The sequence below is a fragment of the Spizellomyces punctatus genome, assembly GCF_000182565.1.
Source record: "Spizellomyces punctatus DAOM BR117 chromosome Unknown supercont1.7, whole genome shotgun sequence".
NCBI lineage: Eukaryota > Fungi > Chytridiomycota > Chytridiomycetes > Spizellomycetales > Spizellomycetaceae > Spizellomyces > Spizellomyces punctatus.
In genome coordinates, this window is record NW_015971543.1 from 487,447 (window position 1) to 507,345 (window position 19,899).

A 19,899-nucleotide genomic window follows, 5' to 3' on the forward strand; every position below is an offset into this window, starting at 1 on the left:
CCCACTCCTGGGGTGTGGTGGTCGGGTCGAACGTCGAGGGGTCAAATGTTGGTATGGAGGGGAGGTTTTGGTAGGTGTACAGATCTGAGCTTGGGAGTGTGGAGTGGGAGGGAACGACGGGAGGTGTTATGATGGAATCTGCGATGACAGAGTCGTTATAGACTGGACGGTGGGTAGGGACGATGGGCGGGTTGAGGAGGGGTTGCGGGTTGGCGGGTACGACAAAGGCCGAGTCTTCGACGTTGTTGTAGGTATCAAAGGACGAATGGAAGCCGCTCATCGTGTCGTCGGTAGAGAGACTGTTGTCCATGTAACAGGTGCTATCTCCAATTTCATTCGACAGTTGCAAAAGGAATGTGTTGAGGTCGTTGAGGTGTTCAACGGGTTGGGTGTCAAGAGGAGGTAAGGCACCGGTGGTATCATCAAAAAGAAACGTGGCCATTTCATCCAGACGTTGCGCCATGTCGGCGTCGTAAGTGGTGGAGAGGCGCTTCTTTTTAAAGTCGCTCATAAATTCGTCGACAATGTCATATCCGCGTTTTCCATTCAGGGGCATGGGCGTCACGTCGTTTATCCCGCCTGGAATCCCACTGTTTAGGTCCCCATTCAGGTCTCCATTGAAATTCCCATTGTAATGGAACTCGGGGTGATCAAACAAGAGATTTTGATCCGAGGGTATGCTGCCAAAGATCACATCGTCTGCAGGGGAGAGTGCCGACTGGGGCGAGAACTCTCCTGCCGTTCCTGAATGCGGGGAACAGCCTTGCATATCGGACCACGTTGTTTCCGAGTATGGGGAAAAGGGCGAGTGTTTGGGAGTGTCCATGGTCGGGTGACGTGGAGAGCCGTCTAATGAACCGGCCGGTGAAAACGAGGGAGAGCGCTCTGACTTGACAATGGAGCGGCCACTGCTTCTTCTGCGCATGGAAGCCATCGGACGTGGCACGCGCAGTTGTGAGTCGAGGAATGCATGGTCCTGACCCATAAGAGCAGCGTCCTCGTGAAGTTTGTCGTGTTTCTTCTTGTCCTGCGGGCGCTTGAAAGCCCTTCCACAAATCTACTACACTATCAGCACACCGACCACACATTCGCACACTGATATAGTTGCATCTTACCTCGCAAACGTGGGGCTTGAGTGGGACATGGACTCGTAGATGACTTGTAATATGGTCCCTCTTTGTGGTTTGAACGTTGCAGTCCTCCCAGTGACAGTCGAGACAGAGGTTGTTTGTGGCTTTTCTGCCAATGTGCTCGTTGGTGAGGTGAGTATAGAGGGCTTCAGCGTCACTAAATGTCTCTGAGCATGGAGGAAGCGACCAGCGACACTGATGCTGTTGGAATGTTGCTGACGGCGGTGGGGACGGCAGTTGCGGCATGGTAGGTGTGTGCAGACAATGTCGTGGGCAGTAAGAGTGATAGTTGAAAATAAAAAGCTTAAGCTAATGCCAAGGTCTGTTATTGCCTTCCTCCGTTATTGTTGCTTTGTAGATTTGTTTGAGTGTGTAAAAGAGTAGGTGCGTTGTAATATGTGGCGGCTGTGATGCCAAGAAATTAGAAAGCCTATTAATAGGAAAACGCGATTTGATTTTGAGACTGATTATTTTTGAAAGCATAAAGGCATAAAAGGGAGGAGCTTTTAGAAGGATTGAAGGAATTCGGCATAGCAATTCAAGCAAGAGATTAGAGTGTTGCAGTGATTTTCTTGTAGGAACTCTTTACAGAACAAAGACAAAGTGGATATCCTAAAAGCTACCATGACGCTTTCCTTTCTGCATCAACAAGATCGCATATGCTGAAGCTTCAGTTCCCATTCCTTTATTTCTTCTTGCAGCTCCTTTAGTTTTTCTTCTTGTAATTCCAACTGATTCTCGTTGTATTGCCTTTGCTTTGCCAAACACTGCTCGAGTTTAAAGGTATAGAACGCTTGCAGGGTTGCTGCTTCATCCAACGCTAGATGACATTTAAGTGTTAGTTACCATTGCAACAGTCAATGACGTGCGCCCTTACCAGGTTTTGGTTCAGAAGCCCTGGTTGATTCCTCGTAAGAGGGCAGCGAATCTCCTAAATAACAAGTCAACATAATGCAAAAGCGTACCTAGTATGGCACTCCCACATACCACTGGACGCATCTGTGAAAATATCTGCGGTTTGCATGTTTAAGGCTTTTCGATCAAACGGGGAGGAAAGTTATGCTACCCTTTTTATGTTCAAAAACCCAAGCAATTCTGGAAACTGCCACGTTGCAGTCATATACTATAAAAAAGTCTTTCAGTCACATTGTCTTGATTGATTTCACACCCCCACCGTATTAGCAAATAAGCCTGGGGATTTCTAACAAACTATAGATGGACTATTGGGGACACCTTATTCAGACATCAAGACATGGAAAAGTATCTAATAGGAGACAGAAATAGGAGACACGATCGGATAACTGGTTATTTTTGGATCGTTAATGGTAGACAATCCAGTCCCACCCGCTCCAGGCCAGAGCATTCGTCCTTCGCAGAGGGAAAACCAAGGGTTTTTATTTTGAAAAAAAATTCCAGTTTTTTGTATTTGCGGATGTGCTAAAGGATACTGTTCCTTCATCTCCACAGGACAAGACATCGAATGAAGAGTAAAAACAAGGATACTAAATGATATCCTGAAGTGTTAGTGTTGCATTGTGTTGCAAGGTCGCATCCCTGTCCCACGGCATGAGTCCAACCCCTTTCCAACCACAGAACGGGCATGGACTTTCGTCCCATCTCTTCGTGTATTGGCATCTCTGACCTTGTCCCCGCCTACATTTGCTTACCTGATCTTAGAAGTGATCGACAGTCATGTGACTGTACATTCCATTTCATCCCGGGTAGCAGGGCTTCTGCTGTGCTAGCCAAGCCATTTCCATTGCTTGAGCGGATTTTTTCAGAGTTTTTGGGAATTGCTTGAAGGCATAAAGGCATAAAAGGAGGAGCTTTAGAGAATTGGAAGATGGGATTCGGCAAAGCAAATCAAGCAAGAGATTAGAGTGTTGATGCAATGTTCTTTGTAGGAACTTTTACTGTGTAGGAAAGCAAAGGGAATGTCTTTGTAAATCAATCACTATATAGTAGATTTTGAGATACGCTATATGGCATCACTGTGTGGTAGATTTTGAGACATGCAAAGGGGGAGATGGCGATTTTCCACGCGTTACTAGGAACCGGGCATGCTCAAGTTGAAGTTGCAGCCGCTTGGTTTTCTCCCGCTCCATCTCCTTGACCTTTTCCAAATCAATCTCGGCTAGCCGCACCCTTTCAGTCGTCATGCTTCGTTGCTCCATTTTGTACGATTGGAGCGATGTCCCTTCAGTAAATGCTAGATGCCATTAAGTTTCTAATTGCTATAGCAACATTATGAACTTCTCATGATGCGCGCTTACCAGGTTTTGTTGCAGTCACAGTCGAGGCAGTGCCCAAGCGCGAGATAGTCGACTTTTGATAGGACGGAGCCATATCTTTTGGAGAAGCGTTGTCTAAATCGCGCAGACCACAAGTCAGCGCAATGCAAAAACACAGCCGGTAAAGACTTCCACATACCACTCGTGGCCTTGACAGTCGCGCTGATGATAACCCCGTTGAGCATGGGGCCGCCTTCCATATGTTTGACACTAAGGGACGGCTGGACAAGGCTATTGTAGCAAGTTCAATATATGTCTATCATGCTACCATTCAGACTCGCAACGAAAGTGCATAACGTAGCGCCTCAATTACGCTAAAGACCACATCGTAGTTGCCTTGCATGGTGATCGTGCCTTCTGGTCCAGTACGTTGCGCCTCCATCTTCACTCCTTTCTTGGAGCAGACAGTTGTTTCCTCAAACGGCACTTGATCAGGTTTGACCTCACCTATGATCAAAGCATTGTTGTCTGTGGGTTGGAGTGTGACTGTAACAGGTGGGGCTTCCATAATCGATGAAAAAAAAATAGTAATGCTCAATCAGCACAACGAGGGAACAAGAAAAGTGTCCTTTTTATGTTGCAAGATCAAGCATCCGAAGGAAGGCTGCCATATGAAATGTGCTGTAAACAGACTTTGACGCCAAGTCTAAACATTTAACCTTATGACAAGGAAGGCGTGGATACCTTTCCCATCTACTCGTAGTTATTTTTCCCATCCGCTCCAGGCCAGAACACTCGGCGTTTCCAGATAAATGCAGGCGTTGTTATTCTGAATAAGAATCCTTTGGCTTTTTTTGGATGTTCTAGTGTCCTTCATCCCCACAGGAAAAGCTTAGCAAAACGCGATTTGGGGGACACCTTTTGGGCGGATTTTTTCAGAGTTGGGGGCATGGATTTAGGAGCCTTAGAGAATTGGAAAAAGGGATTCGGCAAAGCAATTAAAGCAAGAGATGCTGTAGAGATTTGGTGCAATGATTTTTCTAGGAACTTCTACAGGAGCAGAGTTGCGTAGGATATCAAAGAGAAGGGGTATGTCTTGGAAGGCCATCAAGAAAATATTTTATATGATTGTTTTTACAAAGCCAGAGAAGGGTATACAAAAAGTTAGGATGGCTTCATTCCACGCTCTATTAGGAACCGCTCATGCTCATATTTAAGTTGCAGTTGCTTCTGCTCATATTTAAGTTGCAGTTGCTTCGTCTTCTCCTGCTCCAGCTTCGTCTTCTCCTGCTCCAGCTTCGTCTTCTCCTGCTCCAGCTTCGTCTTCTCCTGCTCCAGCTTCGTCTTCTCCTTGTCCCTTTCCAAATCAATCTCGGCTAGCCGCACCCGTTCAGTCGTAATGCTTCGGTGCTCCATTTTAAATGCATGAAAGGCTTGGAGGGTGGCTTTTTCGTCGAAAGCTAGATATTGAAGTTTGTCGTTTAATTGCTATGGCAACAATGACTCATACACTCAGCGCCTTGTCCTTACCAGGCTTCTTTGGCTTTTTTGAGATCAGTCTTTCTAAAAACTGAGATCCGGCAGCTATGCTGGCTGAGGTCAAGGAGGACGATGGCACGCCAACGGCACTTATGATAGCCGTTGTTGCGAGCGCGAAACTGCTTGCCAGCGGGACACTTCCTACTGTATGCGAAGCGGCATTCACTGCCACCCGAGACAGCATCGATTCTTGATATGAAGGGGGCAGCTCGATGGGAAGGGCGTGGTCCAGGTCGCCTAGAGAATAGTTAGCGACATGAAAGATAGTCGCTAGTATTACCATCTAACATACCACTGGAAGCCTTCTTAAAAATACCGCCATGATTGACCGTTACCCGAATAATCACGCCGTAGAATAGTGGATCCCCCTCCACTTCCTTTACGGTCATCTGCGGTTGAGAAAGGCTATGATGGCTAATTCAGTGGATGCTACAATCAGGTCTGAAAAGCGTTGTATAGTACCGTAACTCCTCAACCACTGTCGTCACATCGTCTCTGGCCCCTTGCATGGTGATGATGCTGTCAGGGCCAATGCGTTGGGCTTCCATACGCACTCCATTCTTTGCACATAGGGTAGCAGCTAATTTCTTGAATGGTGTGTCGGCTGTAGTTGCTGTCAGGATGGTTATAGTGTTTTCACTGGTAGGTGGGATTGTGATCTCTGTGGCAGCGTTCAAAGACATCGTTATTAACGATTTTCGTACAGAAGATGAGAATGGTGCAAGAAGATGGTAGCGTGTCAGGGAAGAAAGGAACAGTCTCCTTTTTATGTGCAAGGAAATGGTGCAACAAAAACGCAATGGAAACTCCTAAGTCGCAAGCGGCGCAGACATCCGATATGAACGCAGATGCATGTACTATTAAAAGAACTTCGACGCCTCTTTCCTGATAAACATTTATGATTAAGACGTTATGACACGGAAGGCGTGCATACCTCTCCCGTCTATTTTTAGTTACTTGGATTGCTGAAATGCTCGAGAATGCACGCGTTCCAGTCCCGTCCACTCCAGGCCAGAACACTCGACGTTTCCAGAAAAAACGTAGGCGTTGTTATTCTGAAAAAGAATTCCAAGCTTTGGCTTTTTTTTGGATGTTCTAGTGGACAAGTGTTCCTTCATCCCAACAGGAAAAGTCTCGAGCCAAACGCCACCGATCTGAAATGGTCGAGAATGCCCGTATCGCAGTCCCGTCCACTCCAGGCCAGAACACTCGTCGTTTCCAAAGGGATCTTCGTTGTGAAGTAGAACTCCAGTTATTTTTTTGTTTATGCGGATATGTCAGTCCTTCATCTCCACGGGAAACACATTGAGGGCGAAGCCAAAGGATACCTGATATGTCAGTTCTGCATTGTGTTTCAAGGTCGCATCACTGTCCCCAACCCAACCCCTTTCCAACCACAGAACGTGCATGGACTTTCGTCCCATCTCTTAGTGTATTGGCATCTCTGACCCAACGTTGCTTACCTGATGAATTATGAGTGATCGACAGTCATGTGACTCTAGTGGCTGTACATTCCATTCCATGAAAGGCTCAGCATTGTGATGAAGGAGGCAGTGCTGAACTTTTCTACGGCGGGGCTTTGAGATTGGCGAGAACCGAGGGCATTTTGTTCCAAGACGGAGGGCAGCAGGGTTTCTGCTGTGCAAGCCATTTCCATTGCTTGTATATAGTCGATCGTTTTGTTCTTTGCAGATTTGATTCACGCGCATGGGCACCATGACACTCAATACACGAACATGGGTGGGGGCCGCCCTCGCGCTATATGTAGCTATCTTTTCTGTTACTGCATTCTGTCAACCGCTCGCCTTGTTACCGCTGCGTCCAGTCATGCAACCGGCCGCATTTGCGCCTCACAACATGGAAATCGCCGAACAACCAGCACAGCGAGGTAAGTGCATGTTCTCCTGTCGCGGGGCTACCCTAAGATTCACGCTAACCGCTTGGTTTGTGCGTAGTTCAAGGAGCTGTGACTCTCCCAGATCTCTCCAAAATCACCATTCCAGACAATTTCAACTTGTCCCAAGCTGTCAAGGACATTTTGGATAAGCTGCCCCCCGACTTGCGCGCTCCAGGCTCTGTATCAAGAGATCGCTACATTGTTGCCTTGCATCCAAATGCAACATCCGACGACCTTAACAGCCATCTTCAGTGGATCATCAACATGCTCAGTGACACGCAACTTTTCGACAAGGATACCATCAACAAATTTGCTGGCATCCTCCAAAAGTTTGATTCAGAGTTCCTGAGAGGTTATCAGGGCCACTTCCCAGAATGGCTTGTGGCCCTCATTCAAAGGAGTCCCCTGGTGAGACTGGTAGAAAGAGATCAGTATGTCGGCGGGACACAATCACCTGTATCCAACAACCCATATGTGACCATGACGGGATTCTTGGCTGCTGCGAATGAGAGTCAGACGGTTTTCCAGCGAGATCCACCATGGGGACTCGATCGCATCTCTCATCGCGAGCCCGGTTTCCAGGGCCTCTATGTGTATCCACCTAATGGAGGGTATGTAATGACTGGAGAGTGTTTTGTGGCGCTCGCAAGGCTCTAACGATTCACTGTTTTTCAGGGCGGGTGTGGACATTTACATTGTGGACACGGGATGCAACGTGGCCCACGATGATTTCGGTGGACGTGCTCGCACTGGCGCCTCCTTTTCAGCGGACGGCGACATTGACGGCAACGGACACGGCACACACGTTTCAGGTACTGCAGCCGGAGCAACCTATGGCGTCGCAAAGGCTGCCAACATTGTTGCCGTCAAAGTGTTGGACAATGACGGGAACGGCCTTGTTAGCCAGGTCATCAAGGGATTGGAATGGGTCTTGGGTCAAGTCCGCCAAAATACAACGCGAAGAGCCGTAATTAACATGAGTTTGGGGGGAGGTGGCACATCTGCATTGATGAATGAGGTGATTGGACGCGCGGTTGGATTGGGTGTGCCTGTTGCCGTCGCAGCTGGTAACAACAATACAAATGCTTGCGATTCATCTCCAGCCGATTCTGGCGTGGTCATGACGGTTGGAGCCTCGACGGAAACCGATCGACGAGCCTCGTTTTCCAATTTTGGTTCCTGCGTCAGTAAGTGCCCCTACGTTTTTCTAACCTTTTTCTGTTGCACATTTACTCATCATTGCATGACAACAGATATTTTCGCACCGGGGACCAACATTACATCTGCTTGGTACACTTCAAATACAGCGACTCGCGTATCCTCTGGCACCTCCATGGCCTCTCCCCATGTTGCCGGTATGATGGCTGTCGTCTTGTCCCTGTATCCGTCTGCATCAGCTCGGGATGTGTATACCATCATACAAGACATTAGCACCAAAGGCGCCATCAACAATGCGACATTGAATGCGAGTATCAATCAGCTCTTGTATAATGGGATAAATGGGACGAGGTTTGATGGCCTAGGACGGTCCTTTGGGCTGACAGGCCAATGGAAGTTGGTTTGGGAGACTGTACAATCGGTTTGGATGTAGTATAGAGAGTTGAGGATACGTTTTTTTTTTATTTTGCAGGATTCTTGTAGATGGATGTCTCTGACAGTTTTGTAAACATGTATTATTGCAAAAGCCCGTTTTTTTAAAAATGCCTCAGTCTGTTTGTCGATTGGACTTTATCCGCCATAGTCCGGAGGTCCGGAAATGCTGCTGACTCACACACAACCTTCGTATTTCACTATGGCAACCGGTACTGAAGTTCGTCAGAGGTCGTTGGGAAGGGTGCCGCCAGCGTCAGATCGGGTTATCCAAACTGCGGAAAAAAGATCAGATATCTGGCAGTAGACTGTAGGACCTGGGTACTATAGAGGGTTTTCACGTTCATGTAAGTTTTGTTGGTTCCTTGCTTGCATTCTTCATTTTCGGTTTTTGACTTGTTTCCAACAGTATCGATTTACATTATGGCCTCCCTACTACAAAATGGGAGAGCCCTTTGGCGAAACACTCGCCACCTGTCCGCAGCTCCCACCTGGCATTCATTCACACGCAAATCCATTCACTGTCTGACACATACGCGACAGCCGTTGGCCCGCAGTCGCCTATTATCATTGCTAGAGACGCAGAGTTGGGGGTCGATACGGAGCATGGCGTCCGAAAGTGACCCGAAAACGAATGACGAGGAGCGGAGATTGCCAAAGGGGTTTGAGCATTTTGCCAAGCCGCCAAAGAGAGAGCCAAAGGAGAAGGAGCGTGAAAATGAGGAAGAAGAGAGTTCGCGGGAGGAGACGGGACGGCGACAAAAGAAGAGGGATAGTGAGGGTGCAGAAGACAAAGGGAAAAGCGGTAAGGATGGTGCGTTTGTAAGCGCAATGCTGTGATGGTACTCATCTTTTACTGCAGGCAAGATTCCAAAACCTCCGCCACCAATAGAGATCTTTACAATCAAGATCAACCCCAACATGGTCCTCCTCTACGGTCTGCCCGCCGCATTTTTGCTATACAACTTTTGGTCCAGCTACTCTTCCGAACAGCAAATAACATGGCAAGATTTCCGCGCCAACATGCTCGACAAGGGCTATGTTGACCATCTGGAAGTCGTCAACAAAAGCATTGTACGCGTGTACCTCCGTCCTGATGCTCCCCAACTTCGTTCGTCATCTCATGGTCCTTTGCCCGCCAACCAACCCCACTACTACTTTACGATTGGGAGTGTAGAGTCGTTTGAGAGAAACTTGGAGTTGGCGCAACGGGAGCTTGGGATCCCTGCACGGGAACGTATACCAGTGACCTATGTTAATGAGCTCAGCACCATGTCCATTTTGCTGAACTTGGCGCCAACATTTTTGATGGTGGGTGTCTTGTTCTGGCTATCGCGGCGGGCGGCTGGTGGTGCGAGTGGTGGACAAGGCATCTTTGGAATCGGCAAGTCGAGGGCGAAGCTATACAACCATGAAACAGAGGTCAAGGTCAAGTTCAAGGATGTAGCAGGGATGGATGAGGCCAAGGAGGAAATTATGGAGTTTGTAAAGTTTTTAAAGGACCCTGCGCGATACGAGCGGTTGGGGGCAAAGATTCCCAAGGGTGCAATTTTGTCGGGGCCTCCTGGAACGGGTAAAACGCTCTTGGCCAAAGCCACGGCAGGAGAGGCGGGTACACCATTTTTAAGCGTATCTGGATCCGAGTTTGTGGAGATGTTTGTAGGAGTCGGCTCGTCCCGTGTGCGAGACCTCTTTGCCAACGCCAAAAAACATGCCCCGTGCATTATTTTCATTGACGAAATTGATGCGATTGGAAAGGCGCGTGGAAGGGGTGGATACGCCGGTGGAAATGATGAACGGGAGAGCACACTCAACCAACTGTTGGTTGAAATGGACGGGTTTGGATCGAGCGAGCACGTGGTTGTGCTGGCGGGTACTAACCGGCCTGATGTTCTTGACCCGGCGTTGCTCCGACCTGGCCGATTCGACCGACACATTGCCATCGACCGGCCTGACATTAAGGGCCGAGTGGAGATCTTCAAGGTGCATCTCAAACCTATCAAAACGACCGAGGACATTGAAAAGCTTGCTCGGAAATTAGCAGCATTGACTCCAGGCTTTTCTGGAGCGGATGTTCACAACGTCTGTAACGAAGCCGCCCTCATTGCTGCCCGACAGCTCTCTGATTCCGTCACGGAGAAGCATTTTGAGGCTGCCATCGAACGTGTTATTGCTGGTCTCGAAAAGAAATCCCGTGTCCTCTCTCCCGAAGAAAAGAAGATTGTTGCTCATCACGAAGCCGGACACGCTGTTGCTGGATGGTTCCTCCAACACGCCCACCCCCTCCTCAAAGTCTCCATCATCCCCCGTGGAGTCGGCGCCCTCGGGTACGCACAGTACCTTCCAAAAGAAGAATACCTGCACTCCACCTCTCAAATGCTCGACATGATGTGCATGACCCTCGGCGGCCGTGCGTCCGAGCAAATCTTTTTCAAGTCGATCACAACGGGTGCACAAGATGACCTCCAAAAAGTGACGAAAATGGCATACGCCCAAGTCATGACGTACGGCATGACGAAACTTGGTCACATCTCATACGGCAACCCGAACGGCGAACAGCAGTTCCAGAAACCTTATTCTGAAGAAACTGCCAAACTCATTGACGAAGAAGTTCGGGGCATTATTGCATCTGCTTACGAGCGTACTGTCCAGCTTCTCACGGACCGAAGTGCTGAAGTCAAAAAAGTCGCAAACTTGTTGTTGGAAAAGGAAGTTATTGGTCGGGAAGATATGATTAAACTTTTGGGACCTAGGTAAGCTATCTTTGTCTCTCTTGTTTGTTTTGCCCACATTGACTTTGTTGGCTTCCTAGACAATGGCCGGATACTGGCAACTATGTGGAGTACCTCGGCACTCCAGAAGGGCAGGACGCACACGAGTTGGTGGAACAGTTGAAACAAGAAGAACAGAAAAAGAAAAAGGATGCTGAGAGTGATGCATAGAATTTCGATATCATTAATTTTGGTGTTTGATGTGATGATTTTTTTTACAAGAAACATCTGGTTTAAACAACGTGTCTGTGATTGGAGATTGACCTCTTAAAGATACCTCATTCTGATTTTTCACTATTGGTTTATGTGTACGGATTTGGGCTTTGAGTGAATCGCATGATAGTTTCCCGCGGGATTGGTTTTGCTTTACCCCAATTGGCTTACATAAACCAGGCTCCGCTACCAGGAGGCCAGACTTTCCGATACCCCCAATGATCTAGCCATCATGTATCGACCCTTCTATATTTATCACAAGGTTTACTTACTAAATATTGGGAGACGCAGAGACACGGCACAGTTAGACTTGACGGAACTGGTGCAATCCTATCGGTGTAGCTTTCTTGCGTTAATTTCCAGGGTTGGAGTTTAAAACTTTGTAGATTGGGTCTTCTCCCCTTCTCCAAAACCAAGGATATTTTCTTTTTTCACGCATTTCGGGTGCCGGGCACCATTTTTGGGACGTCGACCAAGATGCCATACACTGCCGACCACCTCGCCTCCAACTACGCCTGGGGTGCCCTCATCCTCTCCACAATAACCCTCCTCACCTGTCTCAAAACCTGGCTATCACACTACACAACCTTCCATCTCCACCTCGGCATCATTTCCAGTGGTGTATCCTTGTTTCTGATATTGTTTGCGGTCAAAACGGGGTATTTCGTTCAAGGTGCCAAGCTTCGACCGGGGTTTGCAATGTTGTATTTGAGTGTGGATTGGGTTTTGTATTTTACGATGATGGGGTATATTTGGTTTGTTAGCGAGCGGGTCAAGAGGTTTGAAATAGTAAATGTCCATCCTTTTTTTTTTGCTCGAGATTGTGTGTGATGCAAAGTTGATAAGTTTTTGATGTAGGTTCTCAAGATCCCCCGAAAAGTCGTCCCACTTATTCAAGTCATTGGCGCTATCCTCCTTTTCTTCCTCCTCCTCGCCGAACTTGTATGGATGATCAAAGACATGGACTCGGGTTTAATCTTTTCGTTTTACAACGTAGCAGAGACGCTTCTTTTTGGATATGCTGCTATAGTCGAATGGGGATGCGGGATCGCCATTATTGTCGCGGCATATAAAATCAGGAACGCATTAGGCGCAATCTTTCGGCGTCTTTTTATTTCCCTTCTCGTTGCGTTTTTATTCCAATTTATCTTGTCGATTGGGTCGACGGGTTTGAAATCTTTATGTTGGACCGTCTGTGGACCTGATCCATCCTGCGATGCTACTGATCCCGATACGCTTTGCGGTCCTATTGAATCGCAGTGCCCGTACCCCCTCATGGTTGCGACGTGTGGTGTTCCCCTCGTAGTCCTCAGTCTCCATTATGCTATGTTGGTCACATTTCAATTTACTTTGACCACCATGTTGAGGATGTGGCCTGTTGAGGGGATTCAGCTGGAGCCGTCTGCATTGTATAGTAAGGATAAGGAGAAGACGGTAGTTGTGCGGGCTGTGGGGGAGGATCCGGGGGATTGGAGGAGGGTGGGGATGGGGGTGAGGGTGGGTGGTATGGTGGGAGGGGCGAGGGAGGGGACAGGACAGAGAGTAGAGAGTCCGGGGGTGAGAGGGATAAGAGAGGGCGTTTAGGAGGATATCCCAGTAAGAATGATAGAGGCATGGAATATGTACAAAGGATGAACTGGTTTCCAAAATATTGAACAAGTCCGCTAACGACGTGAAATGCAACAGAACAGACATTCAGTCAACGAGACCAAGAGATGGGCTCTAACCACATGTACAAAAAACATTTAAAACTTCCTACTCCACCCCACTTTAACGCAAACCATAACATACACATTTCAACCATCTACACTACTCTGCCGCAAGCGCAACACCCCCAACCCCACCTTCAGCAGCCTTTTCCCCCTCCCTACCAAAAACCTCCTCCCAATTCCGCACAAGCACTTCTATCAACGCTTCTACACCGGGAAACATGACTATAGCGAGATTCTCCGGAGTCATCTTGTTAATGTCCGAGTGGGCCGTAATGCGGGAGAGATGACGGGTCAAGTAACGCACAAGATTAAAGTGTGATGGGGATGTTAGTGTTTTCCGGAGGAGGGGATTGAGGAATGCGGCTGGGGTTGCTGTCATGCAAAATCACTTAATATAATGATTATACAGATACTTGTCAATTGACGATAACATACATATTATGGCATTCCGAAGATGGATCTTGACGTCTTCTCCGCCCCATATTCCGCCGGGTATAGACGCCAGATACTTTTTCAGCAGTGACGCCACGGTATGTGGGGATTCGTGGACGGGGAACACATAGTCGAATGCACCGGTATCAATGGAGAGTTGGTAGGTTTGGACTTTACGATGTGATCCCGGGACGCGATACAGCCCCTCCTTGTCAATCGCTAAACACATATCAAAAACCTGCAACGTGAACAGACTCGCTGAAAACAGGCTACAAACCATTTGCTTCAATCCACTCTACACACACTCTCACCAGCCGCGGGACACCTTCTGCGACATGGTCCCGCTTGTCAACTGGGTCGGGCTCTGATTCCCGTTCTCGGTCTGTTATCACTTCCAGAGGGACCCCAAAAGTGCGTACAAGTTCTAGTGATATCGTTCGGGGAGGAAGGGACATTGGCGTATCGGCTCGTGGTGGTGGTGGTGAAGGAGTGGATTGGAGTACCCTGTCATTATCACAATTGAGATATGAATAAGTATGCCTACAATCATTCAAACTGTCATACGAAAAGAGGAATACCTATTTGAACCTTCCCAGCCATCCCTCCTCTCCTCCTTTGGTCGTCTCAACCGGCCCGCCCATTTTGCAATCCCCGCCCACCAAACCCCCTGATCATCCTCCTTTTTTTGTCGTTCCTCTCTCAAACTTGCTGCCCGACTTGGTACACGTAAATGCGTTTCGTCGCTCTTGCGCATGGCTCGTCGACGTGGGAGGGGCGGTGGGGAGATGGATGTTGGCGGCACTGGTGAGAAGGGTGGGTCCGAGGGATATGATGGTCCTGGGGAGAAGGGCGGGTCTGGGGAGACGGTTATCATTGGTGTGGAAGGTATACGTGGTAGGGACAGAAACGGGCGAAGATCGCTTGAAGACATTATTGTGAAATTGTTATTGGGGTGAGTCGGGTGTGCAGCTTCTATTTGTAGCTTTTTGAATTCGTCTTGACGATGCTTTGCATATTCCAGAAACGATCTTGGCAGAAAATGTTGAAGTGTTTTTCAAGGGCTGCTCTTCTTTTGCTTGGCCCTTTTGAACCTTTTATGTGCACAGCCGCGGGTCGTAGTCAGCTGGCGGCAATTACATCAGCGCCCAAAAGCAACCTGCCACGCATTTGGGGGGGATTTTTAGTAAAGGCATATCGACTTTTCTTTTTTTTTTTTTTGTGGTTTTTTCTTTGATGCGGGCTCACTAGGAGGGAATGTTTGGAGATATGGTATTGACACTGCCCAATTTCATGTATGGAAGGTTGGGTTTTGTCATGAATCAGGCTGTGGGCTTCAAGCCCCTACAGGCTGGCCTTCCCTCCACACGAAGCAGTCGGTTTTGTCACACTTGTTACGATCGGTCAAAACAATAGATATGGAGGGCAATTTGTAGTGTTCCAAGAGGGCTGTGTAGCGTATAGCACAGAAGTTGAATGTCCATTTTACGCCCACCGAAACATGGTACATTCTTGTAACTAGGTTTTACTTTTTCAAATGCCACGTTTGTGTTCGACGTTTTTCTGATCTCTCTCAACATTGGTTCAGCCAAGATTTTCTCTACTACAAAACGTTTGTAGAACTGCTAATTGTAAGTACTCAATGCGTCTCTGATTACCCATCTCTCCATCGTAAGTCGAGGCACCGACTGCGGGAAGTAGGACGGGGGGCTTTGGAGCCAAGGTAAACAGCGCCTCCAGAGACTTGCGACAATGTAGTGACAGAAGATCCCTATACCTTGGCAAACAGTCGGTGACGTTCCTCAGGTGGGCGTTCAGGACAGCCTTCCATTATTCCATGGTCCCTTTTTGGTACATAGATCCAGCCAGAACGCCAGTCTCACCATGGTTTCCCAATTGCCGCTGTGTGGGCTTGAGTAAGTTGTCAGCCTGCTAGAGTCAGATTTAATGACATACTTGATTAATGTCCTTGATTTCTCCCTTGCTTTGACCACCCTGCAACCATTAATATCCCTCGTCTGTTAATTTACTCCTCATCAGTCACGCAGAAGAGAGAGCCTAAGGACAAGAACCTAACGACACAGGACAGCACAACAACCCAGCCCAACCTTAATGGATAGTGGACAACAGTTCCATTGTAACTAATACGATTAATTCCCCTGATGGGAGACTAGGCTGCAAAACAAGGCAGACTCTAGATGATGTGACATCATTTGTCTCTTCATGGCTGAAACGGGCTCATCTGGAATATAGTATGGAGATTACCCCATCTCGGCTGGTACCCGCACACAATACAGAGGATGCTGTCGCATTTGAAAGATGGGCTAATTCGCGATGCAAGCCATATATATTCAGCCAGTAATTGCTACTCGCATAAACCCTGCATATGCAATATCATGTGCAGAACCAGTTACCCAACACTACTCCTCCTCAGGAATGAACTCATCCCTCGCCTCGCTCCACCACGCTTCAACGGGCCTCGGAGGTTTACCAACCACTCGAGTAAAATCCGGCGAAACATACTGCAATCTCCCCAACCGTACTAAATGAAACTGTTCTTCCAAAACTTCAATCTCGGACGGATCAAGATCTTCAACGAGTTCAATGTACTCTCTCCAGTCTTGGACAGAGATGGGTTTGAAGCGGATATCGGGGATGCCGGATTTGGCTACAAGCTCATCACCTGTGAGGGCTTCAGGGCCTGTATTGGGGGAATGCAGTATATTAGCAAGGTCTTCATGGACTATAAGAATTCTCGTTCTTGTCACTATACCGGTAAATTCATAGCATCGAGCACGGTGCTGCTCCACTCCATGGCCAATGATGGTCGTAATGGCATAGGCGACATCTCGGACGTCAACAGGGGCAAACTTTTTGTGATCGATCGGAAGTCCGAGTGTTTTTGAATCCTTGACTTGTTCGGTATATAAGAATAAGTTTTGAATATAGTGGCCGGCTCTAAGTGCATTTTCAGAAAGTGATCAGAAAGTGAAGAATCAAGGATATATCAGACTTTAGGCAGTTCCATTCATGGGAATAGGCATATACCTGGCAATGCACACATTAGGGACTGAAGATGCCTTGCTGGCTTTCTCAATGGCGAGGAATTGCTGCATTCTTCGACCTCCATTAGGGTCATCGCAAGCTTGGGACGATACGGTGATGGCGTTCAAGGTTCCGGCTTCTTGCGCGGCCCGAAGAAGATTTTCTGCTACGAGCACCTAGCATAATCCATATTTTACTTAGAGCATGTTCTTCCAAATGTCTATGCATTCATACTTTGGCATCTGTAGCCGGAGGCACCAAAACAGCCACATCCACTCCATTCGATTTCATCAACGTGGACAGCTCATCTACGCTCGTTTCCAGCACGTCAATATTTTGTATCTCGGCACCAAGGTTCATGTGTTCCGGGTTTTCCAAATCAGGCGGAAACAGGGCAATAACTTTGGCAATGCGGTTCTTGTATTCGCCGCTGAGAAGCTCTTGAACGACGGCATCGCCTGTGCGGCTCTCTGCAGTGGTGACGAGAACGGTGAGTTTCCTGGTGGGAACCATTTATGATGAATTTGATAGTACGACGTTAGAGGGCAGCGGCCGACGCCGGCTTTTATGTTTGCGGAAACCAAGCGGGACCAACGTTTGGAGAGCGTCATGAGGATCTCATGAAAAGGGTTCATCAAGCCTTTCCTGATGGCCGATGACAACCGATGGGATCGTATGACTTTTGACGTAACGGGGGATAGCAATGCCGCTGTCAAAAACCCTAAATTCACACAATGCGATTCACATTGAGCCATTCCTCTTATGTATTATGGAGGCTCATAGCAGAAGAGCAAAAGACAATATGACACATGGAACCTAATAAGATATACTCGACCTACTCTCCAGCGCTATGCATTTCTAATATAGGCTACCCTCCTTTCCCAATCCTTCAAGTTATGAGATACCTTTTACGCCTTCTTCTTGTTTCGGTTTAAAGTCTCAATACTCTTGTAACTACCCCACAGTGAGTCCCAAAGTCTATCAAGAGAAAAGTGTCAAATCGGATCACCGTCATGGTGTGCCATGATCAAAAGACTCTGCTCACCTAAAATTCAGAGAAAAGTTGCACATTGGGTATAAATGGTGCATCTCATGGTCTTCTGGAATCTGCGACAGACCCACAGGACTCAGGACTTGCTGTAGCCAGGCAAACGGATTGCCAAAGTACAGAAGCGGGTGCATTTTCATTCCCGTATGGCCAATGACAAAGATCTGGCCAACAAGCAGTCAGATACCGGCTGCTCATTTTCATGGAGCAAAAAAAGAATGCAGAGTCTCATTACCTTGAATTGCGATAGCCATGCTAGGCGTAACGTCAGCATGTTGAATGAAGGCATCAGATCCATCAGGATGACGCTGATCAGAATGGAAGGGCCGATCAACAAAAAGTTCTCGATCCATGCAGCATAGCCTGTTGAGAAAGCCTAGGTGAATGTGTTAGGGAACTCAATACCGAGAAATCAAACAACGAGATGGCTCACATTGATGTTGCGCTTTTCATGGTGATGCTGCACAATTGGAGAGGAAATAAGGTGAATCAAGGTACTCGCATTACATGTCTTGGTCGTATCCAAGTTACTTACGCTATGTACCCAATTCCAAAGGACCTTGTTTTTGTGCATGTACCGATGTCCATAAAAGTACCTGCACAGATTGACACAGAATTATTTGGCAAATATTCTAGAACAGTGTCGTTTATTCATTCCTTCTTACCAAATGTCTTGGAGGAAAAAGACAACCAACTGAAAGAGGATCACCTGCCAGAAGTCAAACTTGTATGTAATCTTTGGGTAGACGCTCTCCCATCGAGCCGCAATATACAAGACGGGCATGGTGACGATGCTTGTTGCAGCAAAATAATTCATAATGTAATCCCGATCTTCCGGCAGTGCAAGCTACTCGTATCAAGAAAGTATCATAAGTACGGAAATGGCAGAGTCAGATCTTGTCAGATGGATACCTGATGTCTTTGAACCCATCCACGTCGATACAGGAATTTGGTCCATTGGTAAATTAGCTCAATGTAAAGAACGCCGACGAAGCCAAAGAGAAGGATATAATTTGTGCTATTGACGAGCTTTATGCTCCAATCGTAGGAGAGACCGCTTTTCGACACCACTGTGGCCGCCAAAGAGGCATAAGCCCCATACGTGGTCCAAAAGAGATCCTTGGCTGTCGGGACGATGTATGCAACAGTGTGGTTCATGAGGAACTGTTTGAATGAGATGGAGGGACGCTGTCGCAGTCTGCTTTCTCGCTCTATAAAGCCCAAAACCTGCCAAGAACTAAATGTCTACAAGCAAAAAACGCTTGCTGCAAAAAGTTTTGTTCTTGCTTGTGATAAATCAAGGTTATGGTTTGGACGAACGACGAAGTTTTCTTCTTTTTCTTTTGCCAATGCCTCTTCAAAACGACGATGCAATTCACACTGGGGCGCTAAAAAGCCGAAAATGGGGGACACGGTCACGTTTACCTTTTTCGCTGATGTCGCACCCAAAGAGGCTGTCGTGGATTGGGCTTTTTGCATATGACAGCCCTCAAACGATCTTTTTTTTCACGAGGGTTGAAGAGCTCACATGTCCCGCAATGACGGGGGGCTGAACTTCAAAAAGTATGGATGGTGAGCAACAAACGCATAATCCAACCAACCAAAGATGAAGCGCTCTGTTTGAGGACGCTTTCTGGGACACATGTAATCAAGATTAGTTTCAAACCAGTATTGATGATGAAAGCGCAGACTTTGGAGCAGCACCGCCAGATCTGCTCAAGAAAAAAAGTGTGCGATCAGAGTGTTCATGTTAGTCATTCGCCAAACGTATTTTTTTTTTTCCACTCTGGCTCGTCATCATCCGCAACCGTCGTCAAATGACTGACAATCTAATCTTGCGGTGCTATCCTTTCATGAATCAGTCTTTAAAAGTCCATTAGCTACTCACATTACATACGTATGCAACAATCGTTTGTCCAAGCTAAACAATTCTTCAGAGTTGGAAATCTCGAGGATAGACTTGAGTATTAGAATATACTCCAAGCTTGGCTTTACAAGCAAGTGTGCTCCACGGTACAGCATTTCCTGCAGGTCCGCATGAAAGACTCGGTCGGCATACTTGGACTGGCTATATACACTCAAAACCTCCAAAGCCTTCACGAACTGTCATGAGTGCATATGGCCGTGGAAAACGATTGGAATCCAAAAGACGAGCCACGCGAGCAAAGAAATCATTCCGCCCGCGTGAGTTGTTTTCTGTGCGCGAACGGAGACTTGAGCGTGATGGTCAAAAATTTCGTTTACTATTTTATTTTAAAAGGGAACTTTTGTTGTTTAATTTCCAAAGGATTTTA

The 19,899-nt window shown here is 47.4% G+C and overlaps 10 protein-coding genes across 10 annotated transcripts; 3 read left to right on the forward strand and 7 right to left on the reverse strand.

Annotated features, from left to right (window-relative positions):
- Positions 1-7: 7 nt before the first annotated feature.
- Positions 8-1,537, reverse strand: SPPG_04510 (uncharacterized protein; the record flags this gene model as incomplete). Its single annotated transcript, XM_016752744.1, has 2 exons — positions 1,116-1,537; positions 8-1,057 (listed from the first exon to the last, which is right to left on the reverse strand). Coding segments are annotated over exons 1-2 (1,311 nt in total), but the record flags the coding sequence as incomplete, so codon positions are not given.
- Positions 1,538-1,680: 143 nt separating this feature from the next.
- Positions 1,681-2,236, reverse strand: SPPG_04511 (uncharacterized protein). Its single transcript, XM_016752745.1, has 3 exons — positions 2,118-2,236; positions 2,008-2,061; positions 1,681-1,950 (listed from the first exon to the last, which is right to left on the reverse strand). Exons 1-3 carry the CDS (start codon positions 2,152-2,154, stop codon positions 1,775-1,777), a joined length of 267 nt encoding a protein of 88 aa, XP_016608209.1. The 5' UTR covers positions 2,155-2,236; the 3' UTR covers positions 1,681-1,774.
- A 776-nt stretch (positions 2,237-3,012) lies between these two features.
- SPPG_04512 (uncharacterized protein) lies at positions 3,013-4,265 on the reverse strand. Its single transcript, XM_016752746.1, has 3 exons — positions 3,561-4,265; positions 3,404-3,496; positions 3,013-3,339 (listed from the first exon to the last, which is right to left on the reverse strand). Exons 1-3 carry the CDS (start codon positions 3,619-3,621, stop codon positions 3,119-3,121), a joined length of 375 nt encoding a protein of 124 aa, XP_016608210.1. The 5' UTR covers positions 3,622-4,265; the 3' UTR covers positions 3,013-3,118.
- A 171-nt stretch (positions 4,266-4,436) lies between these two features.
- On the reverse strand, positions 4,437-6,329 carry SPPG_04513 (uncharacterized protein). Its single transcript, XM_016752747.1, has 4 exons — positions 5,363-6,329; positions 5,193-5,305; positions 4,892-5,137; positions 4,437-4,821 (listed from the first exon to the last, which is right to left on the reverse strand). The coding sequence occupies exons 1-4, from the start codon at positions 5,581-5,583 to the stop codon at positions 4,526-4,528; spliced, it is 876 nt and encodes a 291-aa protein (XP_016608211.1). The 5' UTR covers positions 5,584-6,329; the 3' UTR covers positions 4,437-4,525.
- A 129-nt stretch (positions 6,330-6,458) lies between these two features.
- On the forward strand, positions 6,459-8,506 carry SPPG_04514 (uncharacterized protein). Its single transcript, XM_016752748.1, has 4 exons — positions 6,459-6,788; positions 6,856-7,408; positions 7,473-7,984; positions 8,051-8,506. The coding sequence occupies exons 1-4, from the start codon at positions 6,608-6,610 to the stop codon at positions 8,386-8,388; spliced, it is 1,584 nt and encodes a 527-aa protein (XP_016608212.1). The 5' UTR covers positions 6,459-6,607; the 3' UTR covers positions 8,389-8,506.
- A 138-nt stretch (positions 8,507-8,644) lies between these two features.
- SPPG_04515 (ATP-dependent metallopeptidase HflB) lies at positions 8,645-11,500 on the forward strand. Its single transcript, XM_016752749.1, has 4 exons — positions 8,645-8,734; positions 8,797-9,192; positions 9,250-11,140; positions 11,200-11,500. Exons 2-4 carry the CDS (start codon positions 8,811-8,813, stop codon positions 11,327-11,329), a joined length of 2,403 nt encoding a protein of 800 aa, XP_016608213.1. The 5' UTR covers positions 8,645-8,734; positions 8,797-8,810; the 3' UTR covers positions 11,330-11,500.
- Positions 11,501-11,785: 285 nt separating this feature from the next.
- On the forward strand, positions 11,786-12,160 carry SPPG_04516 (uncharacterized protein; the record flags this gene model as incomplete). Its single annotated transcript, XM_016752750.1, has 1 exon — positions 11,786-12,160. A coding segment is annotated over exon 1 (312 nt), but the record flags the coding sequence as incomplete, so codon positions are not given.
- Positions 12,161-12,945: 785 nt separating this feature from the next.
- Positions 12,946-14,719, reverse strand: SPPG_04517 (uncharacterized protein). Its single transcript, XM_016752751.1, has 4 exons — positions 14,094-14,719; positions 13,793-14,019; positions 13,519-13,734; positions 12,946-13,455 (listed from the first exon to the last, which is right to left on the reverse strand). The coding sequence occupies exons 1-4, from the start codon at positions 14,444-14,446 to the stop codon at positions 13,181-13,183; spliced, it is 1,071 nt and encodes a 356-aa protein (XP_016608215.1). The 5' UTR covers positions 14,447-14,719; the 3' UTR covers positions 12,946-13,180.
- A 1,142-nt stretch (positions 14,720-15,861) lies between these two features.
- On the reverse strand, positions 15,862-17,143 carry SPPG_04518 (uncharacterized protein). Its single transcript, XM_016752752.1, has 4 exons — positions 16,792-17,143; positions 16,561-16,733; positions 16,286-16,470; positions 15,862-16,213 (listed from the first exon to the last, which is right to left on the reverse strand). The coding sequence occupies exons 1-4, from the start codon at positions 17,068-17,070 to the stop codon at positions 15,933-15,935; spliced, it is 918 nt and encodes a 305-aa protein (XP_016608216.1). The 5' UTR covers positions 17,071-17,143; the 3' UTR covers positions 15,862-15,932.
- A 149-nt stretch (positions 17,144-17,292) lies between these two features.
- Positions 17,293-19,114, reverse strand: SPPG_04519 (uncharacterized protein). Its single transcript, XM_016752753.1, has 7 exons — positions 18,518-19,114; positions 18,271-18,452; positions 18,141-18,201; positions 18,039-18,065; positions 17,841-17,981; positions 17,603-17,769; positions 17,293-17,535 (listed from the first exon to the last, which is right to left on the reverse strand). The coding sequence occupies exons 1-7, from the start codon at positions 18,761-18,763 to the stop codon at positions 17,466-17,468; spliced, it is 894 nt and encodes a 297-aa protein (XP_016608217.1). The 5' UTR covers positions 18,764-19,114; the 3' UTR covers positions 17,293-17,465.
- Between the last annotated feature and the right edge of the window lie 785 nt (positions 19,115-19,899).